Source organism: Ursus americanus, chromosome 20, assembly GCF_024610735.1.
Source record: "Ursus americanus isolate L20-20 chromosome 20, mUrsAme1.1.p, whole genome shotgun sequence".
Classification (NCBI taxonomy): Eukaryota; Metazoa; Chordata; class Mammalia; order Carnivora; family Ursidae; genus Ursus; species Ursus americanus.
Window position 1 is genome coordinate 23,588,329 of NC_142146.1, and position 25,583 is coordinate 23,613,911.

Consider the following 25,583-nt stretch of genomic DNA (forward strand, 5'->3'; position numbering starts at 1 on the left):
ATGGGTCGAAAAGGTATTTACTGTGGTATTTAATCCAGGGAAGAGGGTTAGAACCTCCCCATACAAAAGTTGTCTCTAGGCGAGGAAATCTTAAAATAATAACCTGCTCTTATTCACAGTTTACCTATTTTTGATGGTGGGGGGAGCAAATCTTAGAATAATAGCTCGATTTTATTCAGGATTTCCCTTTGCGAGTCATTGTACTAAATGCTTTGCAGGAGTTACTGCATTTTACTCTTAACACTACAAGGTTTCGCTCAAATGAATATCTGAAACTAATTGCCTTGCTATATTAGAGTATTAACTCCCCAAAGTGGTCCTCAAGTCTGTCTGTCTAGCACAATGCCTGGCAGCTGGGAGTCTTCAGTCATGGTTGTGGAATTAATGAATGAGGCGTGCCCGTTTTAAAGGTAAAGAATTTGAAGCAGAGATTATGTAACTTGCCCCAAATCACCACTGAGCTGGTAGTGAAATTGTATTCTAACCTGCAGGCTCGCTCCAAAATCTGAGTTCTTAAGCAGGATTCCAGTAGAAGACAACTCAAAACATTCATTACCCTCCACGGCAGATCTACATAACACGTTCTTCTTTGGTTACATTTCATACAATAGTTTCTGGCCAGGTATCTGAACAAAGCAAAATAATTCATTTTGTAATTGGTGGAATGTTAAATTGACTTTCCTTCAGGATAAGGGCTACTTTTCAGTTTGCCTTTTAGCATGTATAGCCCTGTTTTGAGAACATCAACAGTGATTGTCTAGGATGTGTACTTGAGGTAAGGTATCCTGGGGATTCTCTGTCAACATTATGCAATGAAGATGATTTGAACCCTTGAACAGCCAGTCTTCTAGATCAACTCACCAGTTACTAACCAGAAGAGCATAATGCGTCATACCTAAATGATATCTGTGGCACTTCATCCCCAAGAGCTTGTTCTAATACAATATGTTAGTCATCTTAGTACTTCTTGGACAATCCAAGGAAGAATCAGGAAATAGGATATGTCACATCAGTTTTGGCATTTCAACAGTATGTCCCAAACCAAACTTACTGCAGCCCCAACCTGCTTCTGCTTAGTTGACTGGTATTAACAGGCTTCCAGTCACCTGGACTTGAAAGGGCAAAATCATCTTCATTCTTCCCACTTTCCTTCATAAACCATTGTCCAGTCTAATACCCCAAATTCTTTAATCCCCAAATCTGTGATCTAATCCCAGCACCATGGTAATATTCATATAAACAGAAATTAATGGGGCGCCTGGGTGACTCAGACGGTTAAGCGTCTGCCTTTGGCACTGGGATTGAGCTCTGCATGGGGCTCCCTGCTTGGCGAGGAGCCTGCTTCTCCCTCTCCTTCTGCTCCCCCTTCTTATGCTCTCTCGCTCTGTCAAATAAAATCTTTTTAAAAAAATTAATGCACACCCCTGTCTTTTCATTTTTCAGCCTGTAACTCTCCTCAAAAAATGTTCAATGATAGCTCGCTTGCAAAATAGAGTCCAAAGTTCTCTATTTCCCAGCCCATGTGTCTTTCATTCTATTTCTATAGTCTCTCTCTCCCCAAAGTCTTGCTTTGTACCCTAATCATACCAGTCTATGCTGTGTTCCCAGAATGTGTTCTCATCTTGGCATATTTGATCACTTTGTTCTCTCCCTCCCAGAACACCATTACTGTCCATAACTTCAGGTTTCACTTTGGCCAAGATGCCAAATGCTCTCGACCACATCTGAGGATATAGTTAACCCTTGAACAATGCAGACGTTAGGGGAACCAACTCCCCACACAATTGAACATCTACATGTAATGTTTGACTCCCCCCAAACTTAAGTACTAATAACCTACTATTGACCGGAAGCCTTACCAATAACATATTTTGTATGTTATATGTATTACATATTCTATTCTTATAATAATACCTAACTTTCTCTTAATTTTTTTGGGTATTTTTAGGCTATATCATTTGCAAGGTTTTTCAAAATTTTGCAAATCTCCAAAAAATTTTCTGATACATTGAAAAAAATCCACATATAAATGAACTCACACAGTTCAAAACTGTGTTGTTGTTCAAGGGTCAACTGTACTTTTGGATTTAATTATCTTTTTCCAGTAGTTTCACATTACTCTGCTTTACTCTCTATAATGGTTCTAATATCTATCTGTCTTATTTCATAGTGCCTAGACTTTCCTCCTCACACTTTCATTCCCATTAGGGAACTAAAATCTCATTGGGGGAGGGGGTGCCTGGGTGGCTCAGTCGGTTAAGCATCTCACTCTTGATTTCAGCTCAGGTCATGATTTTAGGGTCATATTGCCTTCCTGATGCACTGGGCATGGAGCCTGCTTAAGATTCTCTCTCTCTCTTTCTCTGCTCCCCCCACCAATAAGTAAAATAAAATAAAAAAGAATAATAAAATAAAATAAAATCTCATTAGGATTTTAAAGTTCTTAAGAACCAAAACAATAATTTATTCATTTCAATTCCTCACAAAGGATCTTTGACATGAGGGACCTCAAAAATATTTGTGAACTTAATTACATTTAGAATGATGAACATTTGACTTAAGAAGACATCACAAATAACACATGGATGGTGAAATTTATAAATTGTTAGGAACTTCACATTTCATTGTTCTGGGATATTGCTTCCTCATTTTTTTTTCTTTTTTACTGATTTTGTCTTTTATTTTTATTTTTTTTAAAGATTTTTTAATTTATTTATTCAACAGAGATAGAGACAGCGAGAGAGGGAACACAAGCAGGGAGAGTGGGAGAGGAAGAAGCAGGCACATAGTGGAGGAGCCTGATGTGGGGCTCGATCCCATAACGCCGGGATCACGCCCTGAGCCGAAGGCAGACGCTTAACCGCTGTGCCACCCAGGCGCCCCCTGATTTTGTCTTTTAATTTACCCCCTTCATAAATACATTCCATAGTATTTTATAGTTTAGTCATAATGTTTGCCTTGAACAGTGCTGCTCCAGTGGCTAGCCCTTCTAAGATCCACTGGCAATTTTGGAGAGACTGATATGCCACAGTAAAGCTTTGCTCTTGGTGCTGCCACTAACAGTAGGCCTGTGTTTTTGTCCTCACCCCAGGTAACTGAGGAGGACTGATAATTGTATATATTTTAGTGTCAAATGTGGAATCCTATTAATTGATAAAATTTGTTAAGGCAGCTACAAAGTGGACGGGCCTTAAAAAAAGTTATAGACTTGAACACAGCCCTTAATGCTTCCTTTGTTCTAAAATCTCTAAATACTCACTCAGAAATTCCCAGCACTTTGCATCCATCATCCCCAGCACTCTTACCCTGTATCTTCTACTTTCTCTTCCAGGAAATCTTTCCACCATTGTGTAGCTGAAGAATGAATCAAAGGTGGTAATGACTGGTAATTGGGACTGAGACAAGCCTAAAGGTAATTCTAACTTAAGGAATTGTAGGCATGGTGGCAAGGCAATGAGAAAAAGACTATGGGAACTTGAGCTAGTCATGTTTAAAAAGTTCAAGTCTTTGCAGGGCTTAATGCAAGCCTCAGTTCAAGTAACTTCTAGGCCCACCAATTCTAAAGTAGCATCCCTTCATATCAAAGTATTGCTTTCTTCACTACACTTGTCACTATGTTTGGTTTTGGCATTTCACATAGTGAAATTTCACATTGTTTACTTGATAGTCATCTATCCCCACTAGAATATAAGTTCCAAGAGATAGGGATTGGCTTATATTCCATAATATTCCTAGCACTGACACAAAGTAGGTACTCAATAGTTATTCGTAAACTGAAAGAGTTGAATGAATGCTTATGCATAGACATGCCTTCATTTACATGCTATCAAGTCATTTAAAATGCTTTTTAAATGGGAGGGGAAGGAGGACTTTCTCAAGGGGGAAAATATTTATATTAATTATCTGAAAATTACAGTATACAATTTTTTTCAAATGTGAAATAATATCTCCTAAGCATTTTTTTTTAATTTTTAATTTTACAAGTTTTTCTTAGTTTCTAAAAGACTGGAATCCTATAAATTCCATTCAGATTCTAAGCCAGGTGTTCTGTATTCCCTGTATGTGTAGAACATGACAAATATTCACCAAATACACTTTTGTTAAAACCTGACAAAGGGGGCTGCCTGGCTGGCTCAGTCTGAAGAGCATGCAACTCCTGACTTCAGAGTTGTGAGTTCAAGCCCCACCCTGGGTGAAGAGAATACTTAAAACCTGACAAAGGTATAAGCCTAATTTAAAGAAGATCCCATGCTTAGGGTGCCTGGGTGGCTCGTTCGGTTAAGCCTCCGCCTTTGGCTCAGGTCATGATCTGGAAGTTCTGGGATCGAGCACTGTGTAGGGCTCCCTGCTCAGTGGGGAGTCTGTTTCTCCCTCTGTCCCTCACACACTCTCTCTCAAATAGATAAAATATTTTTATAAAAATCCCATGCTTAAAACGAGTTTGCCACAGTATTTTAAAAAGTCGTATGCATTATTGTGTAACACATCTCAAACTTTAATATATTTAAATGCTATTTAAAGCCTAGTTATTAAAGTGTAAATGTTCTCAAAGACTTTGTTTCTGTACCATAGGAACCAAATATAATAACTTTACAGAATTGAAGGTGGTTCTTTAGGCTAAAAGAACTACATGCAGTATGCATGTACTTGCACAAGGAAGGACCTAAAATTAATGGTCACCACCAGAAAAATGGTTACTTATTCCCTGATCGCCAGTAAAATTAATAGGCCAATGGCCAGGAAGAAGCCCATGGCTAAATCCATCCCAGGGGGACTGAGTTGCTTGCGAAACCAAAGTTGGTGAGCATTTTCTCTAGTGCCCACGACCACATCCTTCAAGTTTTCTTCCCCTCCAGATCTAGTAAGGAAGGAGGAAGAAAAGAGAAGAGAGGGAGAGAAGGAGAGAAAGAAGGGAGAGAAACGGACAGAGACGAAGTGGGAGAAAAAGGGCCGGGACCAGCCTGATGAAACAATTGCGCGCCAAGCCACGCCCCTGTTTCCTAGGTAACCCGGTAAACAGACCTTCGGCGGCTTTTTGTCCGTGAACTCCGCTAGGTGTAAATTGGTAGACAGGAAGCTGTGGGCAGGGAGTCCGAGTGGAGATGTGTTCTTTCGTGAGAGTGGGGTCCCCTAAAGGGTTGGGACACCCCAAGGGATTAGGAACTTCCCTTGAGGCAGGTACAGCTTTCCCCTTAGAGATGAGTGCCGCTGGAGGAATGAGGGTGTCTGAGAGGAAATCTCCCCAGAGCATGGCGGTTGGTCTCTCCCTCGAAGGAAAGGATGACTTAGGAGAGAGAGGGGTCCTTATGGAAACAAAATCTCCCACGGAGTTAGGGTTCAGAGTAGGATTAGGAAAAAAAGATTCCTCTTGTAGGGAGAGCCTCCTGGGTAGTAATAAACTTGAAGAGAGGATAGCATCACCAGAAACAAAATCTCCATTGAGCAAGGAGCTTGAAATGAAATTAAAAAGACAGAATCTTTATAAGACCGTCCCGGAGAGGAGTAATTTAGGAGTCTATGGGGTCTCAGCCTCCCAGGAAACAAAATCTTCTCTAGGTATGTTGCCAGGAAGAATGGGCTTAGAAAACGAGTGTCTTTTGGCAGGGTGTTCTGGAAGGATAATACAGCCTCACTTGGGCATGGTATGTGAAAGTCCACAGGCTCTAGGGAGCAGGAGAGGTTCTGTGGCTGGTTCCTCTGAAGGGTTAGGGCAACCTACTTTGGAGATAGAACCTAGACAGGACCTGGGAAAAGAGACCTGTGTGGTGATGAAGCCCAGTGAAGAGATGAAGCCTCCTGTGGAGGTGGACACTGGTCTACCCAAACTAGAAGAGCTAGATAACACAGGACCCCAAATAGGCTTGGTGATAGAACCTTCTGAGAGCCAGTTTGCCCAACAACTGGAAGAGAGAAAGGAGGCTGAAAACACTGAACCAGGAGTAGAACCTCCAGATCTCATCAGACCCATATACTCTGGGAAATTTTTTGATCGGATGCCTTGCTGGCCAAGTGTAAGTGTTTTTTTCTAGTACTTTCCCTAAGAACTATGTATATCCATGTCTTTATCAAGATGATAAACTGATGAAACTTGTTTATATTCATGGAGTCAAATTGCAAAGATTTCACTGAGCTTCTGATATTCCTTGTCCCATTGAATTCTTTCCAGCTTTCACTTTGTCTGATCTCTTCTCATTCTTTACTTCTCTTCCTGGATGTCAGTTTTGTTTTCTGTGCACACGGGTGGTTCTTCTTGATTTCTCCTGCCTTTCTCCTTTGACCTTCCTTTTATTTATCAATCTGCATTTCCTCGACCTTTTCACCAAGATACATGTAGTATCCTAATAACCATGTAATGAAGGAAACAAGAAAAAAAAATTCCCCCATTGATTATTTATTCTGCGAGTTACTCATTCTTTCAGCAAAGACTTGTGGTGGTGGTGGCCATTTTGCTGGATACAGGGCAATATATAACAAAAATACATTATCCGTACAGTCTAGGTTTAGACATTCATTCTAATGTTAGAGACTGATAACTAAACAAATGTTATATAGATTCTCAAACGAATAGAAAACAAATGTGATTCTTCCTTAATAGAGATATACTCTAAGCACAGAGCTCAGTGGGAAGATTGGGCAGCTCTGTTTGAAGGAGATAGGAAAGGCTTCGCAGAGCAAGTAATATTTGAGCTAATTTAAAAATATTTGAGCTGATTTGAACTGATTTGTCAGATGGGAAAAAAGATTTGGAGTACTTTTGGCAAAGAAAGGCAGAGAACATGGGGCGCCTGGGTAGCGCAGTCGTTAAAGCGTCTGCCTTCGGCTCAGGGCGTGATCCTGGTGTACCGGGATCGAGTCCCACATCAGGCTCCTCTGCTATGAGCCTGCTTCTTCCTCTCCCACTCCCCCTGCTGTGTTCCCTCTCTCGCTGGCTGTCTCTCTCTGTCAAATAAATAAATAAAATCTTTAAAAAAAAAAAAAAAAAAAAAAGAAAGGCAGAGAACATGACCAAAGTTTCTTGTATTTGAAAAATATAAGCAATTTTTTTTATCCAGCATGGTGTTAAGAGATACAGATGAAAAGAAATACGTGGAAGAAATCTAAACATCCAGAATGCAGGGGTAAAACATATGGAAACAGAAGCAATGGTGGATAAAATTTGCCTTTTGGAAAGATAATTTTAATATCAGCAGTAATGATGGACTGGAAGGGGGCGATTTTGGGTGACAGAAAAAGTTAGAAGGCCTTATCAAAGTAATTATGGAGAGAAAATAATGTAGAGTTAGAAAGAATAGAGAGGAGAGTGCAATTTTGAAAGCTTTGTAGGAGATGATATTGTTAAAAATTGCCATCCAGGGGCACCTGGGTGGCTCAGTTGGTTAAGCCTCTGATTCTTGATCTCAGCTCAAGTCTCCATCTCAGGGTTGTGAGTTCAAGCCCAATGTGGGGCTCCATGCCGGGCGTGGAGCCTACATTAAAAAAAAGAAGAAGAAGAAGAAGAAGAAGAAGAAGAAGAAGAAGAAGAAGAAGAAAAAAAGAAAATCTTTAAAAATAAATAGACAAATAAAGTTGTTAAAAAAAGAAAAGAATTGCCATCCAGTTGTTCATATATGTGGTGAAAGAAAGGAAAGCTGATGGATGACTTAGGAGTTTCTGGTTGATAATGGTCTCTTCTGGTTTGGTGGCAAATGAGTATTTGGTGTTGGCCATCCTGAGTTTGAAATATCTATAAGATATCAGATGAAGAAGCCAGGGATATGGTTGGTAATGTGAGACAGTTGGAGCCATGGGTAAGATAGAAGTATCTAGGCAAGAACCTTGGGAAACACATTCATGCGGTGGACAGAGAAAGAAATGTCAATTATTTGAGCTTTTGAGGAGAGGGACTTTACCTTATTTATTGTGCAGCTCCATGGCATATCACAATGCCTAGTGGTCATTTAGTAAATATATGATGAAGGAAGGCTGGATGATTAAACTGGAGAACGAAGAGTCAGAGAAGAAAGAGGTGAGTCCAAGAGGGTGGTATTGAGGAACATAAAAGATCCACCCTTGAGATATTCTGAGAATAAAAGACTCCACACACTGAGATTTGACAATACGTTACTGCTGAAAGTGGTGAGAGGGATTCTGCAGAATTTTTTCTATGTCTGCAGACTTTTTGTTCCCCTTTGGATTCAGGGTGTTCTTTTGTCTTTGACCCACTTTGCTTTCTGTTTCCCTTATTGGATTTCCCCAGCCACACTCTTTCACTTGACCACACCTGCTTCTTCTTTCTGGATTGGTTCTGTAGTCTATGGCTTCAGACCTGATCTCACACATGGGCAGATAGATACCAGCTTCTGGTTTCCAACAGAGGCAATTCTAAGACCTGTGCTTCCTCCTCCTCTCACATCCTCCTTTCTAAGTGTGATAGGACAGGGAAGACAGTTTCAAGGAGAAAGTGACTAGCAGTGTTAAAACACCTGTGATGCAGATTCGTTTTGGACGTAAAGGAAATTAGTAATGTTGTTACAATGGCGTAACGGAAAGAGAATTCAGATTCTAATGTACTGAAGAGTGAATGGGAAATTCAAATTGAAGAAAGGTATTGTGAACTTTGTTTTTCCTTAAGTGTGACAGTGAAGAGAAGGGAGTAAAGGTTCCACTTAGGACTCTACTTATTTAGTGAATCAGTAGAGGAGTTTGAGATAACACGAAGGAAATAATGGGTGGAACCAGATACTAGATAAACAGGAGGAAGCGAAATTAGGGTATAGTCAAGAGAAGAGATTAGTGAGGACTAGAAATAATATTTTTAATATTAAAATATCCATTTTTTACTATAAAAGAAAAATGTTTATTAGCAGCTTACCATATCAACATCAGTACTCACAGAGCTTTGCAGGTATAAACTCATTTGCTGTCATAACGATACTGTGAGACAGCTGCTATTATTAAATTTTATTCTACAGGTGAGGAAACTGAGGCAAATTAGATAATTTGGCCAAGGTCATGTAGCTAGGAAGTGGTAGCCCCAGGATTTGAAGTCAGAACTTCAGACTCAAGTCTGAATTCTTGACTATACTACATTTCTTGTGACACTTTTCTCCAAATGTGTTTTTGTGTAGTTGTTATGCCAAATATACAAATTGTTTTTCTTGATTTTTCACTAATTATCATTTAATACAATTTCAGTGTTATTACAGAGACCTTAAAAGATCTTTTAATGATAAAAAACAATATTTCTTTAAGCCAATATATGATTTTTTAGCTAATTCACTCCCTCTCTTTTTGGACATTAGATTTTTTCCAGATTTTTTCTATAAAAATAGCTTGTGAACATCTTTATGTATATATCTTTTTATATGTCTTAGAATATTTCCTTAGGATAGAGTTTCAGCAGAAGCCAAAGGATATATCTTTTTCTAGTTACTGTTGCCAAATCCCCTCCTAAAAGATTGTACCACTAAATTTTTAAAATTAATGATTTGTAAAGCATTGTTTTAATTCACATTTATTGGATTTGTGATGAGATTGAAAATTGTTCCATATGTTTGTTTTCATTGTTTTTCTTATTCTTATATCTGGTCATCTTGGGCAACTCCTATTAGTTTTAATTGCTTCTCTTTATATAAGTGAACACAAAGGGTTTGCTGCCTGGAGTCCATCAAATTGAGCACAACCCAAGGAAAGGTTGAAAGCAAAGAACTTTTTATTGTTACGATGGAAGAAGACAGGGAGATAGCTCTCAAGGCACCGTCTCCCTATGGGGTTAGTATAGGGAGATTTTATTCAGTGTATTGGGGGCAGGGAGCTTGCAGGTGCACTTGTGGTTTAATTGTGCATGCCTAGCATGTTAACATGATAGTACATACATTGTATGTTCAAAAAAATGACAGAAACTCTGCTCATAGGAGGAGAACTTAGTATTACAGTGAACTAAACATATCCTCAGGACAACTTGGAGGGGTTTCTGCGTGGGTCCTCAGCTCCATTTCAGCTCAAACTGGCTCAAGTAGGGGGTTACCAGGTGAGACACACCTAGTAAGGGGATATTGGGTGAAACACCTAGTTGGGCATCTCCGTGGCTGGAACTGTTGGTTCTGCAAAACAAAACACATTCCTTCCCTGCTTTTGTCCCTTTCCCTCCTCCCTTCTGATAGTTTTCAAACCTCTTATTTGAGTAACTTCCCATTGCATCCTACCTAACAATTATTTCTTTTGGATTTTCTAGGTAGGCAATCATATTGATACTATGTCTTTCCTTCTTCAGTATATATACCTCCTATCTCTATTTCCCATCTCATTACATTGCTTATGATCAATAATGCAATATTGAAAGTGGGGTCTCTTCAAATTTTAATGTGAGTGATTTTTATGTTTCACTATCAAGTATTTTTGCTGGAGATTTCTGATATATCAAATTAAGGATACCTATATTCATTCCCAGTTTGCTAAAAATGTTTAAAAATTAGGAATAGAGCTTGAACCATGGAGAGCTTTTCCCCACATTTGCTGAAATATTTATTTTCCAAATTAAAATTGTTAATTTTCTAATAGCAAACCATCCTCATATTTTTGAGCTAAGCCCTACCTGGTTTTGATATATTATTATAACATATTCTGGGATTTGATTTGCTACTATTTTACTAGCACTTTTGTATCTATGATCCCATGTAAGATTGAACAGTAGTTTTCCTTTTTCTACCATATTTCTTTGAGTTTGGTATGAGAGTAAAGCTGGTATAAAAGGCATTGGGAAGCCTTCCCTATTTCCAATTGTCTTTATGCTTGTAATTTTTTATCCATTATGCATATTACCTATTTCTTGGTAAGCCTGGTAGAATTCACACAGCTGAAAGGGGAAGGACAGGAGATCCCTCAACATCCTCACCAAGGGATAAGATGGTAACCTATTTGATGCCCCTGAGATCATACAGTCTCAGAGAAGGAAGGAAGTGCATTTGGGTGATTTCAAAACCCAGTTTCAAGCACATGACTGTGACGAGTGTTCAGATGGAAATTCCTATAGTGAAGAGCCTGCTAAAATCAATACTTGTGGACAACTGCTTTGTATCAGGGTGTATTCAGGGAATTGGGGGACTCATCTCAATCAGAGGCCTTTCTGGTGTTGAGGGAAGGGGAGCAGACCCATCTCATGAGAAGGACACTTATCCTGTTGTTGCTTGAAGTTCCTGCCCAAAGTTGGTGTTGAGCTGTATGTGAAGGTCTGCTCTGATGGATTTATGAGACCCCCATTAAACCTTCTAGTCCTTCCAGTAAAACAGTCATTGGTGTAGCACAAGGACCTGTATTCAGGAAAAGTTTCCAAGAAATGGTCGCCTGCAGAGAGATTTTTAGAGTGTCCTTCAAGAATTAAAAAGGTACTGGTAAATGGAGATCATCTCCGTGTAGCCCATGGAAGGACTCTTGTCTCTTAGAAAGCACTCTGGTAGAGATCAAAATCTCTATAATGGTTATTTCTCCAAGACATCCTGAGACTGTCCCTTGATAACCATTAATGCACTGACTATGGCAGAAATACTGAGTTATTAGGACAACTGAACCTTACAAAGTGCATTGGTAAACAGTATTGAGCCCTGAGGTACAAAAGGGAAAAAGAAAGGAGAGGTTCAAATAAAGATTTAAAAAATTATAGTGTCTACAATGACTGGACAGTATGTTAGGCATTGCAACCACAAAGATGCTTGCTTTCAAGGAACCTGAGACCAATAGACAAATGATTTTATAATTGATAAATGTCATGTAATGGGGGTGCCTTATTTTTTCTCATTCACTAAGAGTACTTCATAGCTATTTGGGGAAAATACTCATTTTTGTCAGAATTCGCAAAGAACCAATGTCTGCAGAATTCTAAGAAGTGGGTGGTATCATTTGCATATTGGGTTCAGGGCCTTCTGAGCAGAAAGAAATTGATGTTATCACTCCTAACTTTTCTCCAAGATATTCAGAATTAAGGATATCTGTGGGTAAAACAGAGTGATCTTGACCAAGGCCCAGTGGGAGAGATGGGACCATTATGCTAGCCCACACTGAATTTGGCAAGAGGAAGGTGGCATGATGATTATGGGTCAGAGGGTCTTCAGTAGTTAAAAATGTCTCGTATCAACTTCCTGAGTTGACTTGAATCTTTGGAACCAGTCACATGATGAGATGGTCACTGAAAGCTAAAACAGTGGAGAGTGACTGAGGAGGTGGCCAAATGAGGCTGAACTGGTATAATTAGGAACTGAGAAAGGGGGAGGCTGAGTGAGGAGGTGGTCAGTGCAGTTGGCATTTGGTTGCATACAGAGGTCCTGAGAAGATAAGTGGATATATTGAGAAAAATAGGAGCCAGGTTTCTCACTGATAGAGAAAAAAGTTACCAAAAAGAAAAGGAGAAGGATAGAAGGAATCTTGTTGTATTGGATTGTAATTGGAGGTATTGGTGGGAACTCATGGTATATATATATATATATACATATATATATACTATATATATACATATATATATACTATATATATATACATATATATATACTATATATATACATATATATACATATATATATACCATATATATATTCATATGTAAATCCATATCTATATCTACATGTATTTAACAAAACAGAATATTATAAAATTGATATAGATGTTAGTATGTGGGGGTGTGTATATATACACACATTTCTTACCTCTATCCTCTAAGAGGACCTAGAAGCCATGTTTATCTGGTAGCAATGAGCACACCAAAACCAGATCTTGATTTTTGAATACCATTCTGTATTAAAAGGAATCAGGACTCCAGAGGAATGGCTGACTCTAGGGTTGGTGCACTACAATATGAACTTGGAACACCTTTAAGAACCAAAAACAAGAAAATTCTCAAAGAATAATGCAGATGTGTCAAAGGGTCACAGAAATAAGCTTGAAAGAGCTGTTAGTGGACCAAACTGTTATATTTGGGGCATTGAATAAAATTGCCATTGAGTAAAATAGATATTCACAAGCCCAGACTGAGGTAAATACATGAACAGTTGAATAAATAACAAGAAAAGAAAGCTTCCTTGTAGTATAATGCTAATTAATAAATGTCGATGGAATGATGGAATCAGAAAGTCACCATTTGGCAATCATCACAGTAGTGATGATTTAAGCAAGAGTAATCAATGGATATGAAACAGTAGGTGAAAGTTTGGTGAGGAGCTAGATATTTACATAGAATAATTATTAATTCAAAGGAAAAATAACTTTACAGAAGAGAAACCTAGAAGACATCACCTTCATTTAGTGACTAAATTTAACATTATCAGTAATAGGACAGATTAACAGTGAGTCCTTCCCAACAGAAGAACACAGAATTGTTTCTGTGATATCCCTGACAAAAATGTATAACTTTAATCATAAGAAAACACTAGTAACCTAAACTGAGGGACATTTTATAAAATAACTGGCCTGTCCTCAAAAAATGTCAGGGTCACGAAAGACAAGGAAATATTAGGCACTGTTCCTAACTGACCAAGACAAGAGAGACGTGACAACTAAGTGTATGCAGATGTGGTGGCTATGGAGGTGCCTGGCTCATATGTCCCTTCAAAGGGACCTGCTGTGGGGAGCGTGGCCGACTGATAGCCTCCTCCTGCTGCCCCCACGAAGCTATTGCAGCATTGATGCTCCCAGTGATGGAGCATGGCAGGGATCCCAGGACTGGACTCTTTTTACCCAACAGGATTTCTTTAATGGGAAACTTAGAGACCACTCATTGGCCTGGCCAAAATTTTCTCACAACTGTGAGGTAGTCTGAAGCTCTTCCACCTCCTCTTCCTCCTTCTTTTTAAAGATTTTATTTATTTATTTATTTATTTGAGCGAGAGAAAGAGAAAGAGTGAGCGTTGCTAGCGCATGAGTGTGTGAGCTGGAAGAGGAGCAGAGGAAGAGGGAAAGAGAGAGAGAATCATAAGCAGACTCTGCTGAGCCAGACACAGGCGTTGATCCCGAGACCATGATCTGCGCGGAAATCAAGAGTCAGTCACTCAGCCAACCAAGCCACCCAGGTGCCCTTTAAGCTCTTCCTTCTTAATACTTCCTCTCTCTCTCCTTTCAGAGGCATCATAGTCTGAAAGTTCTCCCTACTCACTCCTCCCCCATTATCTTTCACAGGTGTTTTCCCTAATAAATCTTTTATATGTCTAAACATGATATCTGCTGCTCAGAGGAACCAAACAATCACACTGTGATCTTGGGTTTGTTCCTTTTGTTATAAAGGACAATATTGGAGCAACTGGTAAAATTTGAATGGTGTCCGTAAATTAGACACTAATAATATATCAATGCTAATTTTCTGATTTTTGATGCCTGGAATAGTTTTTTTTAAAGATAATAAACCATAAGGAAAAGTATAATAGAGAAGAGAGACAACAGTTAAGAAATTTCAATGAACTTTAGAAAAGAGGAAATGGAGATATGGCAACTGATTTTGCAGCACAGAAGAAAATGAAATTTGAGAGGAATCGGGTGGTAATTTCCACCATATATGATCTAGTTTGCCTGGAATAATCCCTGAGAAGCTTAGCCCTTGGAACAAATTGTAATAAAGCTTGGATCTGAAAGTCAAAAGATCAGTTGAAAGTTCATATTCAGCACAGTTTGGTTTCTAGTTCTACTTTTCCATCCTATGCTACCCAGACTCCCTACCTCTCTGCACCAGCAGATACTCCTTTCCACCAAATCTGTGGATTTATTTTCCCAAGGCAGTTTTTATAGTCAAAGATGCCAAGGCCAAGATAAGTCAGGGGTATGGGTCCATGCTGAAATGGGACATTAATAAGTAAAAGTGTACTTTCTGTAATGTGGTTTCTCTAGCTTCCTCTCCTAATGGGCCCCTGGAGGGCCAGCAGCCAAGAGGAAAGCCAGCCCTCTCACCAGTACGCAGTGCATAGAAGCAATGGAGGATCATGAGTAAGGGTAGAGATTTGAAAGCCAGCCTGCTTGGGTTCAGATATGTGCCAGTATATTAAGCCATGTAATTCTGCCACTCAACCTCTCTGTGCCTCATTTTGCTTACAATGGAGATGGTGGTAAAAACACCTACTTTGTGGAAATCATTGAGTACTAAATGAATTAATACATATAAAATACTTACATTGCTATGTGCTCTATAATTGTCAACTACTATTACCATTATTACTATTCTCTGGAAATTCTGAATAGTCAAGAGGGGGAAAAATGACGCTGGGGATTCCACCAAAATAAAGGCTGCCTCATCATCTGATCACCTTATAAGAAAACCCAAGACTCAAGTCCTGCAAAACACACACAGAGCTACTAATCATCTTTGTAGTGCCTAACTTTTTAACATAATGATCAGACTCCAGCTTGAAAGCAAGGGGCCAAAACAAGCTAACAGGAAACATACAAACATAGAGGGAGCAGAGGAAAATGTAAACAAAAAAGATGAGAGATATAAGATGTGGCATCCATAAAACAAGATGGCAACTTTTAAAAGGACAGAACTTTTCAGAACTAAATATAGTCTAACTAAATCGGGAGGATGAAATCAAAGACATTTCCCAGACATTAAAACAAAGATTAGAAATATTCAGATACATTTGATTAAAAGCAGGTCTGAAAAGAGAGAATACATAAAATGAAGTAGAGAAAATTCTCAAAGAAACAGCAAAATTTATTTGGATTTAGGATACAAATCAAGATTGCAAGGAGTTAATTCCAAATGAAGGGAAGATGACCCATACCATGGATCATTGTTGTGAAATTTCTGAAAACCGGGGATATAGAGATGATTCTAAATACTTACACAGGGGAAAAAAGTCACATACAATGGAGCAACATTCAGAACTGCATTAGACTTCTAAAGAGCAAGACCAATTTTTTTTTTTTTTAATAATCTCTTTGCCCACTGTGGGCCTTGAACTCACAACCCTAAGATCAAGAGTTGCATGCTCCAGTAACTGAGCCAGCTTGGTGCCCCAGACCACTTTTTTTTTTTTTTTTAGATTTTATTTATTTATTTGACAGAGCAAGCAGGTGGAGCAGTAGGTAGAGGGAAAGAGAGAAGCAGGCTCCCCACTGAGCAGAGAGCCTGACAAGGGGCTTGATCCCAGGACCCTGGGGTCATGATCTGATCCTGAGCTGAAGGCAGATACTTAATTGACTGAGCCATCCAGGCACCCCGCAGACCACCTCTTAAGGGACGGTGGATAATGCCTTCAAAATTGAGAAAAGTATTTGCTACTTTGTATTTTATACCTAGCTAGACTATTAACCAAAAATAAGGATAGAATAAAGATATTTTCAGGAATCTGTTAAAAAAAAATCGGCTGAGTAAATTTGGAGATCTAATGGGCTTTTTTCAATAATCCATGAACTAATCAGCATCCCCTATCGTAAGTGGAAAAGAGCTCCCGAGGAGCTGTGCAAAATGGAAGGTTTTTATAAGCAGAAGGGGGGGGGACGAGGAAGTCATTAATAAAGAGAAAGGATTATTACAGGCAAGGTCACCTTTCTTTGGGAAAGGGTGGGGTCTATCAAGCAGATGACCTCAGTAGTGTTGATCAGGAAATTCCAGACTGATTGATTTAAAATTCCATTCCCGGGAACGGCTGAGACTGCAATTAGGTTAGGTATCAAGTCCTAGTTTGCAGACAGGGGGCTAAGCAGAAGTGGCTCCATTTTGAGCCTGGATTTTTTTTTTCCCCAAAGATGCGAGGAATCAGAAGTTGGCTTTTTATGCATTCTTTCTTGGGAAATGACTAAAGAATTTACTTCAGTGAAATGGGGGTATAAACCCAAAGGAGGAATAGTTGGGATTTAGGAAACGGGCAATCTAGCTCTGAAGAATGGCAAAAGAAAAATTCCCAGGACAAGAGCTCTGCACCAGACCTAAAAGCAACCAGCTAAGATTAAAGCAAGAGGAGGAAGGGTTATAGGAGAGTTTATTAAAAAACAAACAAACAAACAAACAAAACACTGTAGAAACTTGAGATCATTTGGAGCATTTGGAAAAATTTAGAAATAAACACATTAAAAAACAAAAAATGCAAATGCAAAAGCAATGATTAGGAAAAAATAATATAACATAACATAATAAATATATAATATACCTTCTTAGTTCAACAGGGAACAGTTATGATAATATAAACACCATTGGCTTTATCAAAAAGTGTGATGTATACGTATTGAAGATGAGAGAGGGGGAGTAGTGATGGTGTAAGAGAGCTACAACCTTCTCCACCATAAAAGGTAGCAGTATTGTCTAAAAGTAATCAATATATAGCAGTATAAGGGTTTAGAAATGTGAAGATAAATATCAGAAGAAATGGCTGAAAGTATAGAAGACAGTTGGCTCTAGAAAGTAGGACTAGGTACAAATGGGGCAGGGAAATGCTGTTTTTTATTACAACTCTTTGATTTTTGAACAAAGAACATGTATTACTTAGACAAAAGTTAATTTGGAAAAAAAGAAAGAAAATAACAACAGCCATTCATTCTTCTAACACTTCTGAACCCGACAAGATGTATCTGTATCATGTATAAATGTTTGACTTGAACTTGAGGGTGCATGGGCTCATCCTTCTGGGTGATAGGTGCCAAAACAATACTATATGGAGGTGAGTGATAAATCAGGTAGGGAGTCCTTGCTGCAGGAACCCCAAAGTTGTAGATGAATATATCTTGTAAAACTGTTTTCATTTTTCTTCCCTGGGTTTGAGACTTTATCTTCCTCTCTCTCTCCTTAGAAAAATCTACTAGTAATTATTAAAGTGTTTATTCCAGGCTGGCTTTAGTTATATTGTGGGGCATTAACGTAAGGTTGGAACCCAAGAATTAAGGGTACAGCACCTCTTCTTCTAAAATCAATCTGTGGTTGAGAAATAATAATTGGAAAGAAATCTTTAAGAAAAAGAGGACAAGATTTGTGTTATCAAAAACCCATTGTCTTACCTATTTGGAGATTTTTCTTTGATTGCCAACCTTGGAAAATATGATTTTTATTTTTATAAATGAAGTCAGTAGTAGAAACACTGAGAAAAACGAAACTCCAGCTGGGGTTTCCTATATGGCTTTTCATGCAGGGTTAGTTTAGCGTCACAGATAAATAAAACCTCCAAGGTCAAAATAACGGGAAATCACTAAATGATTCTTCCTTTTGAGATTTAAAATGTACTTTAGTAATCCAGCATTTCCCAAGTTTTTGCCAGCAGAATTTAAAGAAATATATCCATTAACTGTAAATGTTCATGGGACTAAAGTTTGGGAAACGGTGCTAAGGAGCTCTACCCATCCGTGGTGGTGCAAGAAGAGGTCCCTGTTAGGAGTTCACAGTACTAGAGAGTGTGTTTTATGGCTTGTTAGGGGATAGGGTTACACTTAATGTTTATTTATTTTTCTTGGCTGGATACACACACACACACACACACACACACACACACACACACACACACACACCTGCGGCAACAGAAAGTCTCCAGGAAGATCATTGTTCTTCTCAGGTTAGGGAGGTCATTAGGATAATCCTAGGCTACTTTTCAGAGTTCAGAAGTAGAACTCAAGGTGTCCATTAAAGCTGCTCCTAAATTCTGTCTTGGATCTGGATGTACTCAGGATTTTTAGTTTCTAGTGCTCTTGCCGCTGTTTTTCTTCTAGTTGATGTTAGTTATAGACTTTTTGGTAACCTTTTATTGCTTTCTTTTGCTTTATAAAAGAGCAATACATGGTAATAAAATATTGAGAACAGTACAAAGAAGAAAATAAGTCACTTGTAATCTGACCTCTCAAGTAGAATCACAACTAGCAACTTTTTGTCTGTGTGTTCTGTGCGTACTGCTGCATATAGAGATGTGATTCTGTGTATTTGTATGATGCAAATTTACATCTTTGTTTTAATTCCCGTTATGTCATGAACATTTTTAGACTATTCAAAATGATTTATATACATCATTTTAAATGATTTTATAATAGTATATAATTTTAAGATACCAATAATTTATTTAACTGTTTCACTATTATAATAGTGTGTTTAATTTATGTCTATATAAATAAAACACAATTGCATTGTTTGCCTCTTAGTGGACCACATGAAAAATGACATGACAAATTTTCACCAAGCTTGGAGAGTATGTTTGGGATAGCCAGGTTCAAAGTGTAGGCTATGAAGAAAAAAACCATATTTGTGTTGTGGGTCTTGGTGGAGAAACTATAGGGGAGGAAAAATAATTTTCTCCCTACCCTTCTGAGGTCTTGGTTGAGACCCTCTGTCATAAAAGACAGGTTAGCAAGTGAAAAACAAACAGAACTTTTTAAATATGTGTACCTCATGCATACTTGGGATATACTCCCCAAGATGGCCCAAGCCACCTCCTTAAATACCTCTTAAGTTAAAGACAAAAGATGTTGGGGCAAAGGGAAGTCCAATTATGGGAGGTTGCCAGGAAAAACATGGTAAACAAGGGTAAAATTTGTTATGCAGATTTAAGTCAGTGCTTCTCCATTGATAAGACTGGAGACTTAGAGTCATCCTTTTCTTCCTGGTACAGAGAGGGAGACACCTTTACAAATGATTTCCTTTGTAAAATGTAAATATCCCTTATGAAAGGGTAAATTCTCTTTTTTTCAGTGCTTCTTTCTCATCTTCTGTTTCTTAGAATAATCAGCTCACAATAATCCTTATTCTGCTACCCTTCATACCTCAAATTGGTGAACAGGTATCCTTGAGAACAACTAAAGTAAAAAGACATGACTGAGGTGGGGTGGAGGAGAGTTGTCAGACATATTGTAACACTGTAGATAGAAATCAGACGTAATGGCTTTCATTTTTGTGTCCCCAGTCAAATGGCATGAGGACATCAACCTACTCACAGCCACCGATTTGTAGTCAAATTGTTTTTCATGTGAGCAACTCTATGAGGAATACCCAGGGCACTTCTGTCCAAAAAATGTTTACAATGATGAAAACCTAGAATATCTACTGTCAAATACTTGGAAGGAAAGCTGATGAGGTCCAAGTAGAATTATTTATCAGTCTACAGACTGACTGATCCATCAGTAAATCCATTCTTCCCTCTATCTCCCTATCACCCACATAAGCAGCTGCCTGAGTATCCCCATGTTCTTCAGCCTAATGAGGCCATCTTTTCGTTGAATATTTAAAAGTGGCAGGAGCTCCCATAACAGGTATAGCAGGAGAGACTTTATGGTCCTTTATATCTCTGAGATTTCTTACAATTTTTAGCTGAGTTAAAAATCACTTGTATCTCTTCTCCTTTTTCTGTACTCTGCTTTAGCCCAATTTACAACACAGTCCCTTTCCTTTTTTACCCAAGGTTTTTTCACATAATGTAGTTGTATGAATAAAATTTACTTAAGATTTGGCATTAAAACTGGACTGCTTCTCACTGGCTGATTTCTTGTCTTGTGCCTCCTGGTGTCTCGCTTTCTGCAAGATCTTTTCCTCCTCCCACCTTCTCCTCAGTGTTATCTGTTGTTTCCTTTAAGGCTTCCTTCCTTAGTCTAGCCCATCAACAGTTCATATTTTTTCCTATTTTTTAGCAAAGCAATTAAATTCTCTGTCTGGTCATGTCTGTGGGCTTCCTCTTTTATATCTGGAGATGTTTATCAAGATACTTTCTTAAACCTTGATAGTTCTCCCCCTAAGAGTAATTCTGCATTCAACACTCAACATAATAAAAAGATTTCACAACCGTACCTATATCCATGCGTCTATTTATATATTTTTAAGAGGTTTATTTATTTTAGAGAGTGAGAGAGTGAGCACAGGGTGGGGGAGGACCAAAGGGAGAGGGAGAGAGAATCTTAAGCTGACTCCAGGCTGAGTGCAGAGCCCAATGTGGGGCTGAATCTCACAACCCTGCGATCACCATCTGAGCACAAACCAAGAGTTGGACACTTAACTGACTGTGCCACCCAGGCACCTCATGTGTCTATATTTTTATCCAGCCATCCATTTATTTAGTCTATCCATCCCCCTGCCAACATCTACACATTCATCCATTGCCCCCCAACGGTCAGTCTCTGTGCTTTTCTTCATCCTCCTGATTCCTCCATGCTCCTCCAAAGACCCAAAACACTCATTATGGGAAGTTTTTTTTCCTCTCTCAGTTTTTAATTTTTTAATTATGTTAATTAATTAATTAAAATATTTTATTATTATTATTTTTTTATTTGAGAGAGAAATTGAGAGAATGAGTGGGGGGAGGGTTAGAGGGAGAAGCAGACTCCCTGCAGATTAGGGTCCCTGACATGGGACTTGATTCCAGGACCCTGGGATCATGACCCAAGCCGAAGGCACACGCTCAACTAACTGAGCCACCCAGAAGCCCTATTTTATTTTTTTGTTTGGCTCTCAGGGTTTTTAAAAAAAATTTATTTAAATTCAATTTAGTTAACATATACTGTTTTATTAGTTTCAGGGGTAGAATTTAGTGATTCATCAGTTGCATGTAACACCCAGTGCTCATTACATCAAGTGCCCTCCTTAATGCCCATCACCCAATTATCCCTTCCCCCCATCCACCTCCCCTTTGTATCCTAGAGTTCAGCATCACTTATGGTTTGCCTCCCTCTCAATTTTAATCTTATTTTATTTTTCCTTCCCTTCCCCTGTTTGTTTTGTTTCTTAAATTCCACATGAGTGAAATCATATGGTATTTGTCCTTCTCTGACTTATTTTGCTTAGCATAATACCCTCTAGTTCTATCCACGTTGTTGCAAAAGGCAAGATTTCATTCTTTTTGATGGCTGAGTAATATTCCATTATATATGTAACATCTTCTTTATCCATTCATCTGTCAATGGGCATCTGGGCTCTTTCCATATCTTGGCTATTGTAGACATTGCTGCTATAAACATGGGGGTGCATGTGCCCTTTTGAATCACTATGTTTATATCCTTTGGATAAATACCTAGTAGTGCAATTACTGGTGTTTCAGGATTGTCTTCTGCTTCAGTGCCCGAGGTTCATGGTCACGCTGCTTCAAAGAATGAAGAGGTAGACCAGATGAAGAGTGGTGGCCAGCAAAGCGGATTATCAAAAGATAGTACAAAGCTCTGAAGAGGGAGTTTCTAAAAGTCTAGGGATTTTTAATGGGCTTGTTGGTGGCCTGTTTTAATCTGATTCACCCTCCATGAGCCTGTCATCCAATGCAGCCATTATCAGTTGTATCAGTACAACTGATAATTAAACATTGTTTCTGAGAGTTGACTCCCTCAGCATGTCAGAGATGCCATAACTGGATGGAATCACTGACAATGCTAGCACTGAAAAAAAGGTATACTTATATATATTTAGCATTTAATATTTATATTATAAATCAGGATTATTTTAGATTTGCTGTATTGCGTTTCTTTCTTAATTGTGTTAAGTAGTTGAAAGTAACTTTGTAGCATTAGAAGCATAGACCAAATGAGAAATAAATGCCATTCTTCAAAATGCTCCCCCTCTATCCTGACAATGACCAACTATTTGTTTTTTGTCCCCCCTTAGGCTGGAAAAGTTATTCCTGTTGGACACAGAGTTGCAACCTGTTTGACTGAAAAACTTCCCAGGGTGAGCATTTTTAATACACATTTTTGTAAACCTAACATAGACAACTCTCAACATTCCTTAAGAAAGTTGTATAAACTTAATGTGGTCAATTTTGATTCTTTACTGCATTTTGAGGTCTATTGATTTTGTTCAAGAAGTGAGAACTCTAGGCTTACGATTTCTAGCTCTACAAAAACTATTGGAGATACCTTTTATTTCTATAGAAAATAGTCATTTATGGTATGCTTTCTAACCTGGGTACTTCCTGGTTGTTTTCTAAATATAACTTTTAAAATAGGACGTTTATTTCTGTAAAACCCATTTTAGGAAGTTTCATTATTTGGGTCTGAAGTTCCCCATGTACTACACTCATGCAATGGTGTTCAATGATTGGGATAGATTAATCCTGCTAATACTTTAAAAACTGTACTTAATACTTCTATTTTCTTGTCTCACTGTAGCTAATTACTCCACCTGAGGCAAAAAAATTTTTCAACTATAGATACCCACCTGCTGGAGCTGAAAGAGTATTTTATGGCAGAGCAAATGATCCCCAAATCGCTCCTAACTTGACACATGGAATAAGATCTAAAATTTCGATCCCGGTAAGTTCTTTTCCTTTTTTCCCTGTACGTTATTAACTTACTAAGGTGAAAATGCATGAATGAGGTATTAATGAAATCATCAGTTCCAATTTCCTTCCCACTCTTGAGTAGTGACAAAATCCAAGCAGCAACAACCAAGAGACTAGGGAAATTAATGGTCTGAGCCACAATCTACATGTTTTCACCTTGGATAATAAAAGCCAAGTTGCTTTCCATTTTCTCAGAGTAAAGAGAAACGCTGTCAGGCTTTGTTAGAGAATGGAGAGAATGAACGCTGGGTGATATCACCTGGAGGCACAGCAGAGTGCTTGTATAGAATTTGGGGGAAGTGGGCTGAATGTTACCTGTGTTGACTGGGCAATCTAGATTCCAAAGACCTGATCTATACCTCAGGAGAGAGCTTGTGGCAATCGTGTGGTTCTTACACTTGTCATTCCCACTTTTCTAGAATCTGTGTCAGGTAACCAAGGCGCTCTACTTATAAACCTTAGAGCCTCAGAGAAGGTTCATGTAGGAATGTTTCAGCTTCATAGCTCCAGCGCTGACAGTTCAGTTTGAAGAGATGAGCAAAGGCAAGGATAACGAAATGGTTTTCCACAATCATATTTTCTTCTCTCCAGCTATTGATTAGTTTCAGTTTTCAGTTTTTTTTGTTGTTACATCTGTGCTTTATATGATTTCTTTAGGCAAAGGTATTGATCAACCCACAGCCTCTAACAACATTTCAACAGATAATTAAAGATAAAAAGGAATCAGTATATCTTAGCAATCAATCGGCACCGCTAGGAAAATCTCATGATCAAACGCCAGGATTACCTAAAGGCCTGGATGTACTCAATACGACATTTGGGACAACAGTCATCAGAGGTAGTAAAAAAGTGATGGGGAGTTGAATGGTGAAATGTCTACTTAAAAAAAAAAAAAAGGAAAAGAAATGTTTTCTTAGAAAATGGGATTAAATATCTTGTTGACACGGCATTTGGTGGTAGTTAAATGATGATTCAGAATGAAAGAAGGGATCATAGCAAAAAAATTATCCTCAGATCCAGAATCCTTAGAGTTTATGTGTACCAAGGCACTAAAAATTTAGCTTTTGGGAAGCAGATTCAGTGAATATAGTAGAGATGGTATAAGGACAGGAGAAAGAGTCAAGAAAGTTGATATTTGAGCCAGCTATGAAGTCCTCAATCCCTTCTCCCTGGACATGCATTTGTGTGTTTTATTTCCACCAATGCTTCTGATGTGTTCATAACTCTTAACTCTTTATGAAGCAGACCACGGAACAAATAAGTTTGGCAAATGCTGTGTACTGCACTCCATCCATGCAGATCCACAATGTCTAACCACATATGCCAAATGCAGGCAGCGTGCAGAGCAGAACTTCACTCTCATTATGAGAGGGAGTAGAGTGCATCTTTCACAAACAACAACTTATAATGGGATTGGTCACAGGCCATGTTTCTTCTGAAGCCCCAGCCTTCTGCCATGTTGTTGGGTACTTTTCCTTCCACCTGTTTCCTATTTATCTCCTCCTCTCTTTTTCATGTTTCTTAGCCTCTCTCTCCAGGGGTCTTACCACAGGAGACCTCAACTTCCATTTTTCTTTATCTTGCAAAGAAATTTGGTTCTCTTTGTTTTTCTGCACCCATTAAGGCTCTACCTCAGGAATCTTATCTTTTTTTTTTTTTTTCACCAAAAGGGCCACTGGATTATATGCCTTAACATAGTAACACCCACTCTGGAGATAAATTATGCCTCTCTCTTGGAATGCAAAATCTCCAAAGTCTACAACTTGATCACATCAGATCTAAAGTTAAAATTAGTTAAAGTTTGAAACTTGAAAAAAATGTATTTTAGAGCAGATGGTGTATCTTTTTACTTTATAATAGGATTTTAAAATTGTATTTATGGAGACATGGCATTACAGTGTTAAAATAATTATATCGTAACTGCTATCTAGGATTAGACCATTTAATATGAAAGTTCTGTCAAGGTATACCTCATTTAAATATATAATAGAAAGAATGTTCCAGAACGTGTATTTGTCTATTCATAGGTGTAATAGTTCATATATCAGACAAAAAATACTGCTTTATAGGATTATTTGAGTTGACCCACTTTCTGGTATTCTTAACTATTTGTTTACAGTCCCAAATTCTTGGCAGAAGACAACAGAAAGAAAACATCTGAATCTCTGTTGTTAGGTTGAAAGAGAAGAATGAAATTATGAATGGAATTATATTTAAAAATCATTATATAAACAATAAAAACAAAATAATTCACTGTATATAAAACTGGGGCTCACCAGTCATAGGAAAGCAGCTATTAAACAAACATCTTAATTGCTCTAGCTTTGGGATCAGTAGGGAGAATTTCTTCCTGATTCCAGTGATTTTCCTGGCACTTTCGGCTACTTTGAAGGTGGTATATTCAAATCA

General features: G+C 38.3%; 1 protein-coding gene across 1 annotated transcript in view; it reads left to right on the top strand.

Annotated features, from left to right (window-relative positions):
- Positions 1-4,634: 4,634 nt before the first annotated feature.
- EFHB (EF-hand domain family member B) overlaps positions 4,635-25,583 on the top strand; it is a 49,609-nt gene continuing 28,660 nt past the window's right edge. The window contains exons 1-4 of the mRNA XM_045791669.2: positions 4,635-6,011; positions 22,499-22,561; positions 23,002-23,145; positions 23,832-24,012. Of these exons, the coding sequence (XP_045647625.2) occupies positions 5,103-6,011; positions 22,499-22,561; positions 23,002-23,145; positions 23,832-24,012 (1,297 nt within the window). The 5' untranslated portion in view covers positions 4,635-5,102. The remainder of the gene's footprint in view (positions 6,012-22,498; positions 22,562-23,001; positions 23,146-23,831; positions 24,013-25,583) is intronic.